Source organism: Lactuca serriola, chromosome 3 (assembly GCF_051521515.1).
Source record: "Lactuca serriola cultivar US96UC23 chromosome 3, Lser_US96UC23_V15, whole genome shotgun sequence".
In the NCBI taxonomy this organism is placed as follows: Eukaryota; Viridiplantae; Streptophyta; class Magnoliopsida; order Asterales; family Asteraceae; genus Lactuca; species Lactuca serriola.
The window spans coordinates 54,272,667-54,285,561 of record NC_136410.1 but is presented as its reverse complement, the minus strand read 5'-3'; the positions used below and the strand labels follow the sequence as shown (position 1 = coordinate 54,285,561).

Genomic DNA, 12,895 nt, shown 5'->3' with positions numbered 1-12,895 from the left:
CTTGACATGAAATGTACCAACCTCAATGTTCATAGCGACAAATTCAAGAAAGAAATTGGAAGATGAATTTACATCTCTCTATTTTTCGTCTTGAATTAAGAGAGCATAAGCATGTGCCAAAGTTGGATGTGGTTTCATCAGGCCCGACCCTGACATTTCGGAGGCCTTGTGCAAAAAATAAAATGAGGCCCCATAAAAATTTATTGTAAATATTATTAACTACATTTGCTACTACTAATTCAAAACATAAAGTTGCTAAAAACACATCTCATAAATTCACCACCACAAAATAATGTCTTCTCACTCATTAGTAATCAAATAAAACTGTAACACTCTTATAAACAACTTTTCAAAAAAAAAAAAACAACGCATTACTATTTTCTAAACATTGACCTTCTAGCATTTTTAGAAGAAAATTCATCTATGAGACTTTCATAATCAATATTCTCAAGAAACTCGTTCTCAATCGAAATCAATGCCAAAGCGTTTAATCTCTCTTGAGACATGGTCGAGCGTAAATAAAATATTAAAAGCTTTAGTTTTGAAAAGCTTCTTTCAGCTGATGCAACTGTAATAGGAATAGTCAACAATATTATGTATGCTAAACAAGAAACTGGATAAGTGTTCATCATTTTTAAGAAATTTAGTATTCCGTTAGCTGTATTGTGTTCAACCGGTAAATGTTTTTGTAACAACTCCAGTTCATTGAATAAATCATCAGCATCAATGTCTGAGATATGACCGTTTTGCAGCCTCTTTTCTAGATTTTTGCAACATGACTTTAACTCGCTAGTATTCATTGACTTCAACTTTTTTGCTGTGAATTAGAAACCAAAAATGTCTTCATATTATTTGTATTGTTCAAACCTTCGCTCCAATGAACCAATAGCTTTATCAATTATGTACATAAAATATTGAATCCTAAATGATTCTTGAGGTGAAAGTTCATATACCGACTCTGATGACCCAATGTCATTCTCATCAAAATGTCTTTTTTTAACAACTTTTCTTTTATTATTTTTCTCAACAAACACCAGATCAATTTCCAAATCAGAAGCTATAGCTCTCGCACAATCTATAGCCTTCTCAATCCCATTCTCTCCATAGTCTTTAAAAAACTCAATAAGTGCTCCCACACTACTCATTGCCTCATCAATTAGCATAGTTTCTTACCTTTTGGTGAGTTTATAAAATATAAAAACGTTGTCTAAAATTTTATAAAAAAAAAAAAAACAAATTTGCATTTTTTTGGATATAGATATTTTCCTTAAATCGTTGATAAATTTTAAATTTATAATTAGATTTTGATTTTTGTTGATTTTTTTTTCATAATTAAAACGCAACTAAAATTGGAACCAAATGTTACCGGACTAATTTTATTTATTGATAAAACATAATAATAGATTTTACAAAAATACCAATACCATAATTATAAATTATCCTAAAAACCGGAGGCTCCCTAAAACCGGAGGCCCGGTGCGACCGCACCGCCGGCACCACCCGAGGGCCACCACTGGGTTTCATCATGAGAATGTTTCCTCTAACAGCTCCATATTCCCGATTTAATCACATGAGAGGCTTGATTTCAATTCATCCCAAAGTTTATTGAGCTTGGTGAAATAGGTGGCTAGATCATCCAATCCTTGAGATAAATCGGAAATTGACTTTTAAAGATGATAAAGTTTGGCTCCATTTGATTGACCAAATCGATCATCTAAATCCTTCTATATTTCCTTTGCTGATGAAGAGTATATAACGAATTCGGCAATATTGTTTGATAATACGTTCAATATTCAAGATGTAACCATATCATTACATATTTAATTACATAATGTATTTAATTTGATGCACCAAATTATTTTATTGACAATGATAAGCTAAAAAACTTCCACAAAATGTTACAACACACTAGGACTATAAAATGAAAGAAAAACTCTATCAAGTAATAAAAGTTTCTCCACACCTCGAGACCTCTATCACAATTCCTGGGATTAATATTCCAAATTCATATGGAAACCGTAATTATGAGATTTTATCTCTATCGCACACATATAATAATTTTTTCAAAATCTAACATCCGTCTTTATCCCTATTTTTCTCATCTTGTTATTTTTTATGAACGATAAATATTACCAAAAGTTTTGTAATTGTTGCTTTGTATTCAAGTCATATTACATAAGGCAAGTATTGTATCCGAGACTCCTAGTTATCTTAGAATTAGGAAACATTTGTAGATAAATATGCTTGATATCAATGAGAATGGATCAAGAAACTTAACAATACATCTTTATAGTTTTTTCATCGTGAAAGAGGGTGGGTGTTACGCTTACTGTACCCTAACTTTTCTAGACCACCGCCTTCCTCCGCCAACCACCACCCGTGAATCCAAATGAGGATATTAGAAAATCTTCTCACCGCTGTTTTCCTCTACCTCTTCATCTTCACAGCACCATCCACAGCGCATATCGTATCTCTGAATCTCCAATCCAATAACCGACAAATGATCCCTTTATCTGATTTCGAATTTACAAATGCAGGTTATGTTTCCTTCGTGTTCACCTCCATCGCAGTCACCTCCACCTCATCACCTACTAATGCATCACATATTGGTTTCTGCCTTCAATCACATGATTATGATTTCTACCTGCGTTCGCTTGAAACAAGAAACCAAGATATCTTCGAGTTCCAACAGAACACTACTATTTGTCCCTTGGATTTCAAATCAAACTCATCAGTCCTTTTTACTTTCCAAAATCTTTCTCATGGTCCTCAGTTTTCCTTCAACAAATCGTTCCATGTAACATATTCCGGTATCAACTCACTCTTCTTCGTCAACTGCAACAACGAATCCCTCGTGACAATGGAGGGTCATGCAGAGCTTTACAACATCGATGATGGCAATGGCACTACCAAAAACTTTTTATCAGCCGAGCTAACACAACTCCCGTTTCTTTACATCATCTTCTCCTTCATTTACTTAAGTTCTCTAGGGTTTTGGATCTTAGTATGCTTCAAGAACAGGAGAATCTTTAACAGGACCCATTTACTAATGGGTGGGCTGCTTCTTGTGAATTGTGTTCACTTTATGTGTGTTGCTGCGGATCTACATCATGTGAAGATGACAGGAACTGCTCATGGATTGGATGTTGTGTTTTTCATATTTCAGCTAATGACGGCTGTTCTTTTGTCCACCGTGATCGTGTTGATTGGTGCGGGATGGTTTTTCTGGAAGCCGTTTTTGAAACGAGAGGAAGAACTGGTTTTGATGATTGTGATCGTGCTTGAGGTTTGGGCTAATGTCGATCCAATATTGCCATGGGAAGCTGCTGTACCTTATAATAAAGAAAACGGGTCACTGGCAGATGTCATCTACTGCTTTGCTATTTACTTCTCCATAGCCTTGTCGAGTATCTTGTTGGATGAGATTCGTGAGACTGATTTGAATGGTGATAAGAATAAGTTGTGGTTATTTATGATGTTGACTATTGTGTATGTGCTCATTACGAAGCTTTTTCTTCTTGCATTGTCGACACGGTGGGAGGTTTATGTGGTAAAGGAGACCACCATTCTTGTGTTCTGTATGTCGATTATTTACATTTTCAGGCCAGTTGATAGAGCGAGGATCACAAATGCTGCGGAGACTACTGGGCTTTCAACTTCCAACTCGATTTCTTGTTTTTATAGTCCTGTCTAGATTAGTTTGATTGGTTGTTTTGTGATTCATTAGCTAATAGCTATAGCTATGGTTGATTTTAGTACTTTGACTCCCATTGTAGCAATGTAGTTAAGTAGTTTAGCTTTGCACACTTAATCGCCTTAATTTATTTTTGGAGGGAAATCTATGAGGATTGAATTCGATAGACTTTCAACCTTTGTATTCTTTTATATTTGGAGTCACAAATTATCATGGATTTTGTATATCACAGACCATGAAACCGGTTACATATACTATTTGAAACTAAATTTTATGTGTAATTAAAAAAACTAAAATAAGAAATGCATGTGCCATTTACCAAATTTCAATATCCTTAATTAAAATATTATTTGTTTAATACCAGTTGCCATATATATTAGAGGAAAAAGAGTAAACTGTTTTTAAGGTTAACAAATATGTTATAAATATTAAAAAAAAGTATTCTACTCTCTAGTCAAATACTCACGAAAATGTGCTCCAAGATCATATCTAAGAATTCGTTGGAACATTAAATCTCAGCATCGTGAATTCAAATATCTTAGTCTTGATGGTCGTTTGCATTTTTGTATTGGTGTAAGAGGAAATGAAGGAGAATATGATCACAAATAAGAAAAAGTGTGAGTGCAAAAAACTAAAAATAGTTAAGTATCTTTATGACATGCAGATACCCTTCGACATAGTTAATTACCTTTTAGGTTGTTTCCTAAACCAAGGGAAAATTCGGTAGGCACCTTACAAACATAACATTATCCTCTATTCTAATAAAACAATACATTTATGTCGGGTGGCATTTTCTCAGCCCTTCCTAATGTTTTTTTCCGTCAAATTTACAAAGTGAAATTATGATTTTACCCTCCCTCCTGCTCTACACTCTAATGGCATAAAATCCCGTCCAAATAATCTGAGAGTTTTTACGATTCAATTTCAAATTCGAAGTAATTGATATCCCAAATAATCAGGGATTTTGTTTCCTTTTTTAATTCAATTTCAAAACAATGTAAATTTTCTCCAAATTTGAAATCCATTGGCTAGGGCTTCAAGCTGCATATATCTAATGCGTACTCGTTATGTATTTCATATACATCTCCATCGAAACCATCTCTCTCACCTTCTACTCTATCATCCCAATATACCCCTCCTGTTCTCACATCTTTGTAAGTGTTCCTGCCACTAACACTCTATTTTTCCCTAACCACTTCATAAATAAATTCTAGCAAGCAGCAACAACTCTAATCCTCTTCTTGATTACAAAAATAAGAGCTCCAATCTGAGGAGGTATGTTTCTCCCTGTAATGTCAACAATGATTTTTTTTTTATTGGTGTGATATTTGTATTAAACAAATTTGGGAATCATTGATTGCAGGACGTGGTGGAAGCGGTGGTTTCTCAGGTTGACGTGGAGATGGAGGTGATAGACGAGGTAGAAGGAGATGAGGTTATTGGTAAACTTTTGTTTCTTTCAACAATTGTTGAATCAGTAAGATATATTTTTTTAGTGGTAACCTCTCTGACTCCTAATTGTATGACAAACTTGGTTGATTTTTTTTTTGTGCATAACAAGCGTTCGATGAAATGTCTCACAACCAATTCTATTATTTTACATGTTTTTGTTAAGAATTGTTTATGAATATGTGATGCCTCCTAAGACTGATCACGAGCATTGGGTTTATTCTAATTTCAGGTAAGGATTGTTTGATAAAGATGTAGTATAAGTATAACAACATATTGTTTGATAAAATTTTGGACTTTTTTTTCTATAAAAATGTTAATTTAACTTACTTATATTTTTTTTTCAAGGTAAGGATTGATGGTATTCTACCATTTTATGAGGGTGATGACCATGAAAATGTTAATATTCTATGTTATAGTTTGATGTCATACTCATTTACAACTTTGAAGTCGGTTGTTGTCAGGCAATAATTTTATAATATTTTTTTAACTCCCTTGAGATATATTAGTTTTATTATTATTTTTTTGGTAACATATGAAATATAATAATTAACTTTTACAGTGCATGAATGATTTCTTATCCTTAATACTTTATGTCATAGAGAATGAGTCATAAGCTTTATTTAATGGAGCCATTTGGACCAAATTTTTATGTGGGCATGAAATCTTAATTTTTTGTATTGCCAAAGGTTCTTTCCCTCTTTCTCACCTTTGTGTGTGTGCATAGACATTGTATATAGGTTGTGTTTATTAATTACGTTGGAGGGTATTTATGTCTTTTTTCATAGACAAGAGATTTTTTGAATTTGCTTTCAAATTGAAGATACTCATAGCTGATGGAGTTTCTAGACAAGGGCAAAATCGTCAAATAAATTTGGATGTTGGTTTTGAAAAAAATACTTGACCAGCTGTACATGGCATTTTAATATGATCTAAATTGAACAAACATGTCTTACAATTTACAAATAAAAGCTTAAGTGATTGAAAAAATATATATATACATACAACATTTTGCTTCATTTAAAGGTTATCAAATCGAGCAGCCAAACTCTTTAGGGCATGCCATTTTGCTTCTCTCATATGTTATTGACAAGGTTAAATATTTTTCATTGGATGGAATTAAAATGTACTCATTTTTATGATTGGAAAAACTCTTTAGGGCTACTTCTTATGATGACAGTGAGGACATTATGTCTTTTACACAAAATCGTTATTAGTCTCTATCCTTTATTTTTTTATAGAACAAAAAATAAAAAAATATGTTTCGTTGGACAAGATTCAAAGTTTTAGTTTTATTTTAATTTTAATTTTAGTTCTGATGTTTGACCAAATAGATAAGTCAAGATACCGATCTTTATGTAATTTTAATTTCTCAATCATATAATTTGTGTATATCGAAATTTATAGAATGCAGAACCTTATTTAGAAAGATAATGGTTTGAAGTAGTATCAACGATAAATCAATATTCATGAGTCATGGAAACGATTTTTATACTAGATGTTGATTCTCTTTTCCTATTATAGCATCATGCTTTCATGTTTTAGGTAGAACTGAAAGTGTGATGTTATTTCATGCATAAACCAACATGATACCTCACAATCAAGGGTTGCTTTCATGCTTTAGCATTCCCATAATTGATACTTTACAAATGACCATTTTGTCCTTTGACTAAAATTGTAAAAATAAAAATACTATAAAGATCAAATTTCTAAATTTTTCATATTTTTTGTTTTAAAACATATTATATGATATCATTATTGATCCTCAAGTTATCTTGCTATTTCATACATATCTTTTTGATCATATGTGAGTTGAAGTGTTCTGATATTGTTTATGTTCATTGAACCTCTATATATTTTAACTAACAAATTTTACTTATTACAAGCTTACATTGGGTCGACAACATGCAGGGTTGGAGCTATAGACGCAAAAAAAGTGTTGCAATGATGGAATTATGTATGAAAGAAATGGGTATTTTTCTCCTCCAATTCGTTATTTTATAAGGGTTAAACCAAAAAATAGCAACATACTTTAATCTATTTGATTTTCGTAATGTATGAGTTTGTTTATTCGATCTTCCTTAAGAACTATTGCTTACCTAAAGCTTTCCAAATAATTAACTAGGTTTGGACCGAATGTTACTTTTATGTTTTACTCGTGTCAGATAATTTAAAATAGCAACTTACTTTCAATGACTTATTACATAATCAATTTTTAATTCTATTTAAAATTAATACCCGTGGGTTCCACGGGTTTTAACCTAGTATATTATATTTATATCCTTCCAAAGTCCATCCTCTCTAATAAATAAAGACCTTATTGTTACATGTCACACTCTTATTGAATTGGTCATATGTCATTTTGTGGTTATTTTCAATTAATTGTTTTCCACATGACATTTTGTGCTTTTTTTTATTTTATTAATTTTCACATAATATTTAAATATAATAATTGCAATAAATGTAATAATAAATACATATAAATTTCATTAATTGACTTCCTTCTGATTTCAAATTATCTAAATTAAAGTTTCATTAGTTTCTTTCGTTTATTTATCTAAATTATTTGTTTAATTTAAAAGAAAAACAAACAATTTAATTTTAATAATTCAGTATTTTTCTATTTTTTTCTTATAAATTCAAACTTCTCAAATGTTTAGAATTTCATAATTATTTCTTTAAAATTAACTCATGTAATAGATAAGTCTTACACCTACTAATTACATATATATCATTCTTACCTATTAAACTAACGTTTATATTCAATCTTATAATGATGTATATGTCAATTTAAATAAAAAAATATAGACAAAATTGCAAAAATGGTCATGTGGTATGTATTTTTCCGAGGTTTGGTCCAAACCCCGAATTTTTTGACTTCGTGATCCTTTTGATCTAGTTTGATTGTGGTTTTGGTCCTCTAGAAAACTAAAAATACTAAAATGCCCTTTTGATACATTTTCTATATATTTTTTGTAATTAATTTAATGTTTTATTATTAATAAACATTGGGCCCACCTCTCTCCCTCTCTCTCACATACACACATAGACCTACATATCTTTCACTCTTCTCATTGGTGTCTTTTTGTTTTGGGTAGCCATGGGAGGGTGTTAAATGTTCAAGAGCTTACGAGTAATTTATTAACCCATACAACACTCAGTTATAGGGGCAAAGCCAAACAAAATTTTTAGAGTGTTCCTCTTAAATTATCAAAGTTTTGCAAGGAGTTAATTAACATATCAACTTCACATTTTTGTTTTTGGGTTGCTCCGTCTTTTGCTACATCTAAACAAAAAAACAAAAGAAAGTATGGGGTTCTATTTGGTGCTGGTGCGTTCATATGCTAGTTTTGAGAGAATGAAAAGAAAGATGAATATGTATATTCAAAAATCTAAGGCAAAATGGATGACACTTTCTCTTTAGTACTGCAAGTGCAACAAAACAGTTACATAAACAAAGGGAATTAAATAAACAAAGGGGTGAGACTGTCGACAACTTCATCTATTTCCCACAATCTAAATAATAGGATTCTAATTTCCGATTTACTCACTCCACTACTACCTAAACAAACACAACAGCCAACCAATGTGATTACATGAATAAGTCTTTTTGCAGGTTATTGATTTGTTTCTCAATTGCCTACATATACAATAAACATATGCCCTATATTTGTTAAAAATACATAATACTAACCATGGTTGTAAATATCGGCCTAGGCGGCCGATTAATTGGCGCCTAGGCGCTTGGCAGCCTCTAACCGCTTACGAGTAAGAGTTAGAGGGTAAAATAATCGGCCTTAGTCAATATCTGTCAAAATCAGTCCAACTCGGACTAAATCGGTCCAACTCGGACTCCTAATTGGGCCATATCGATCCAGCTAACCATGGGCTCAAAAGAACCAGTTAGCCCACCGAGCATTTGAGTTTGATTTTGTAAAGGAACCTAAGTCTCCTTTTATAAGATATGCTTGCCTTCATTTTTTGTCCCACCAGCGATGTGGGATTCCAAACTTGTATCGTTAATTTTTTTTTCACAACTCCATCGATGTGGGGTGCCGATAGTGAAGCATGGGAATCCGATTGCTTTCATACGAATTGAAATCGCTCGAAACATGAAATCGTCGACTACTTTCTTCTCCAAGATGTGGACTCATCTTCTCCGACGACACAAAAATTCCGATTCACCTTCAATTCAAAGTCGGAAATCGGGACATCTGAGGTAAATTCGAAAACTCACGGGAACTCCAATTCATCTTCAATTCCACGAGAACTCCGATTCACATTCAATTCAAACTCATTCCATCTGTAATTCCGTTTTCTGCTAGATCGAAGGAGGAAATTGGAACTCCGATTCACCGTCTGAGGTCTATGTCTCGATTATGAAGTCACTTATCAATTCGTTCTTCGTCTGAGGTGTGACGTATGTGTCTCGATTGTCACAACCCCCTTAAATCTGTGATGCTGGTTAGTTATTCAATCCATGATGCAAATTGTAATGGAACCAGCGTTCATGGATATATCAGGTATTGTAACGGGGTAGTGTAAATGAATTGATGTTTGTATTGTAATTGAATCCATCACAACAGGTGCACACCAACTGTTTGATATTTTGTCTCAGTGAAATTTGATTCACATTCCTTGTTTAATTGAGTGATTAGTGATTATAGGGAGGGTTAATTGGAAGGAACATGCAACGACTTGTTTAATTCTCCACTTCTGCTTGTTTAATTTTGCAATTTGAGTTCTCCTCCAACCACTTCACCTTATTTAATTAACTATTAAGTTGTTTTGTAATTTGAGTTATCCACCCTGTTCACTGTTAATTTGATTGATAATGTTTGGTTCATTGTTAATGTGTTAATTTGTTTTTAATGTGTTAAGGTTCTAATTGAAGGTTAGTGTCCAATTCCAGGTCTTTGAAACAAATCAACCAAAGAAGCCAAGAGAAAGAACAAGAAAGAAAGCTTCTAAAACTGTTCTTGTTCCCTCAACATTCATAATGCAGTAATTAGTTATTTAGATGTGATGTATTAAGGATCAAAGGGGTTTTTGTAATCATAGTTTCATGTTATAATGTTATATTTATTAATTTTTAATTGATATAATTTTATATTTATTAATGTTATATATAATGTTATATTCTTAGGATTAATGCTATATTTATTAATTTTTTAATAATTAATGGTCTCCGATTAATCCCCGCCTAGCCGATTAATCCCTTGAGCCCAGTCCACCGCCAAGCTACCGTCGAGCGATTTTTCCAACCTTGATATTAACATACAATAATTCAATAACTGAATAACATGTTGCTTTGCTTGCTCGATTTCCAACTACAATTAAGATTTAAGAGAATTAGAAATTTGGAAGACGATAATTTTTAATGTGCACGCTTTGTCATATGATTTCCCGCTGATTTGAACGAAGAAGATTTGGGGTTCAAACTAATTCAATTGAAAAGGGTGGGCCTTGTCAGTTAGGCTAGGCTTAACAAAAAATTTTCATAATGTGAGGGTGGGCCTGGGCTCACTCTGGCCCTAAGGTGGCTCCGCCACTGCTCAGGTAAATGGATTTTGATCACCAGTCCTTTCTAATTCTAGTCACCTCTACTAATACTCATCTTAAATTTGATTTTCCTTTGATACCCATTTAATTCACCATCTGGAGTGTTTGCTTCCCTAAAACTGGTTTCTTCTCTTTAAGAATGCAAAATTTGCATCGTAGTTTTGCGAGTGTGCTGTTCATGTCCAAGTTGTTGTTTCCTTCCACAAAGTTTTAGGTAATCCCCATTAAGGTATCTGACCCTCTCTAATTTCTACTGAGAGTCTCTGGTCTCTTCCCTTTTATATAAATTTGTAGAATCTTGATGATATAGAGTTGGTAGGTTGTGTAGAATTGACAGTTTTCTAGTGTTCTCTTCCGGTTTCATTACTAGAAAAATGTGGCAATAACTACCACACAATCCGTAGGTATTCAGTAGGTATAAGTCAATACCTACAGATTTGCTAAGAAAAAAGGCCTATAGCATAAACGCCCGTGGGAAATTTATACCTATGGATTTGCTAGCCAATTCCATATGTATAATACCTACGGATTAGCTACGGAAATAGATAGCTACGGAATGCCTACGGATGGACGACGGGTGTGAAGTTTGACTAAAATTGACTATTTTCCTACAGAATAGCTACAAAAACACATGACTCAAGATTTCCTACAAAATACCCACAAGAGTCGAGTTTGACCAAAATTGACTTTTTTTCCTACGGAATAGCTACGGAACCAAGGACCTACACTTGCATTTTACTATAAATTTTCTGATTATGGAAACCCATCGCTACCTGGATATAAGGATTTTCCCCTAACCATCTAATACTACCAGTCTCATACCTGATCCAGATACCACGTTCACAAGAACCCAAAAGACAAGGATAACCTAACCCAAACATCCCTCTGCGCCACTTAATGACCACACATTCAATCATGCAACCCAAGATCCAAAACCTCGATCTTACGATCTCTACCAGGTCCCTCCTAAATTGTCGTAAACATGCGGCCTTGCCCACAGGTCCTATCCACCTAAAGATACTCAATCCCGACTCCACCTTGGCCCTTAATGGTCCTCAACCTAAAACAGAGAAATGATCTACAACAATCATGCTCGTCGTGCCAGGGCACGTACTTTTTGAGTTTTGTGTACTCTAACACTCCTATGGTGCACATACAACCCTAATAGATTTGGATCTAAGTTTTCTCTAGTTATACATGCAAAAAAAAAATCCAAAGCTAGAAACCTACAACTAGCGTACAATATTGGTAATTGAAACATAAAAGTAAGTTAGAAGAATACCACTTAATTGTAGGTTGTAGGAATTGATCTTTCAAGTGCCTAGCACCTCAAGTGTGCTGCCTCAAATGTCTTATAACAAACCAAGAATAAGAGGAGGAACTTGAGAGAGAGGTTTGGAGACACAAAAATCGTCTAGAGCTTCTTGGAATTACTAGTGCACGATTTTTGGTTTAGGGGTTACATTTATATAGTGTAGAATCCAAGAGTTAAACCCTAATCCACTTCCTTGGGCCTTAATCCAATAATCCATATGATAAGCCCTTTGGACTAACTCTTCATGGAGTCTTACATGAACTTAGTCCATTACTAATCAATATGGATCATTAGCCCAAACTATATATATCATTGATTTACACAATCAGTCCTCGTTAATTTAATTAGTCTCTTTTGATCACTAAATTAATTCCAAATTACATCTTGATCAATACAAATTAAATATATGATCTCTCAATTAATATATTATACTTATAATATATTAATAAATCACAATAACCTCTTTCTCAAACATCCATCATATCAAATTGTTCCAGAGTGTTACAACCCAAATGGACCATGATTGTATCGGGTCAAGTACATACTAATTATAGTTATGGGCTTAGACACCTAATCCAACAGTCTACCACTTGCATAAGTCTAAAAAAATATAATTGCAAGTACGAATCCAAAACTCGATTAGCAATCATAGCTCTCAAAAAAGACCGTTGACGAACTCTGATCTAATTAGTAATGCGTCCATAAGATAAGGGATCATATATTCCTCCATTTCTAGATATCGTATGAACTAAAACATGGATTATAATCACTCTCTCTGTTCATGTGTTGTTTCTTGATTTCCTATTTATGACGACTGACTAATTGAACAAATCAAATCAGTACAGGCTTGGCCAAGCGCTTAGGGTTGTCATCAC

At 33.3% G+C, this 12,895-nt stretch overlaps 2 protein-coding genes and 1 long non-coding RNA gene across 4 annotated transcripts; 2 read left to right on the top strand and 1 right to left on the bottom strand.

Annotated features, from left to right (window-relative positions):
* Positions 1-374: 374 nt before the first annotated feature.
* Positions 375-1,163, bottom strand: LOC145095266 (uncharacterized). Its single transcript, XM_079033177.1, has 2 exons — positions 884-1,163; positions 375-817 (listed from the first exon to the last, which is right to left on the bottom strand). The coding sequence occupies exons 1-2, from the start codon at positions 1,161-1,163 to the stop codon at positions 375-377; spliced, it is 723 nt and encodes a 240-aa protein (XP_078889303.1).
* A 1,226-nt stretch (positions 1,164-2,389) lies between these two features.
* On the top strand, positions 2,390-3,694 carry LOC145095265 (protein CANDIDATE G-PROTEIN COUPLED RECEPTOR 7-like). Its single transcript, XM_079033176.1, has one exon. The coding sequence runs from the start codon at positions 2,390-2,392 to the stop codon at positions 3,692-3,694; it is 1,305 nt and encodes a 434-aa protein (XP_078889302.1).
* Positions 3,695-4,493: 799 nt separating this feature from the next.
* Positions 4,494-10,259, top strand: LOC145092284 (uncharacterized). Of its 2 annotated transcripts, XR_013702478.1 has the most exons (4): positions 4,494-4,969; positions 5,058-5,136; positions 7,055-7,115; positions 10,056-10,259. It is a non-coding gene; the product is annotated as an uncharacterized LOC145092284 (long non-coding RNA). The 2 variants fall into 2 exon arrangements; XR_013702477.1 differs by lacking the exon at positions 10,056-10,259 and having other exon boundaries at positions 4,500-4,969; positions 7,055-7,291.
* The last annotated feature ends 2,636 nt before the right edge of the window (positions 10,260-12,895 follow it).

Excerpts from the sequence above, each read along its gene's own strand:
- LOC145095266 (XM_079033177.1), bottom strand. The coding sequence starts at position 1,163 with ATGCTAATTGATGAGGCAATGAGTAGTGTGGGAGCACTTATTGAGTTT. Across the intron at positions 818-883 it reads CATAATTGATAAAGCTATTG|CAAAAAAGTTGAAGTCAATG; the intron begins GTTCATTGGAGC and ends TCTAATTCACAG.
- LOC145095265 (XM_079033176.1), top strand. The coding sequence starts at position 2,390 with ATGAGGATATTAGAAAATCTTCTCACCGCTGTTTTCCTCTACCTCTTC.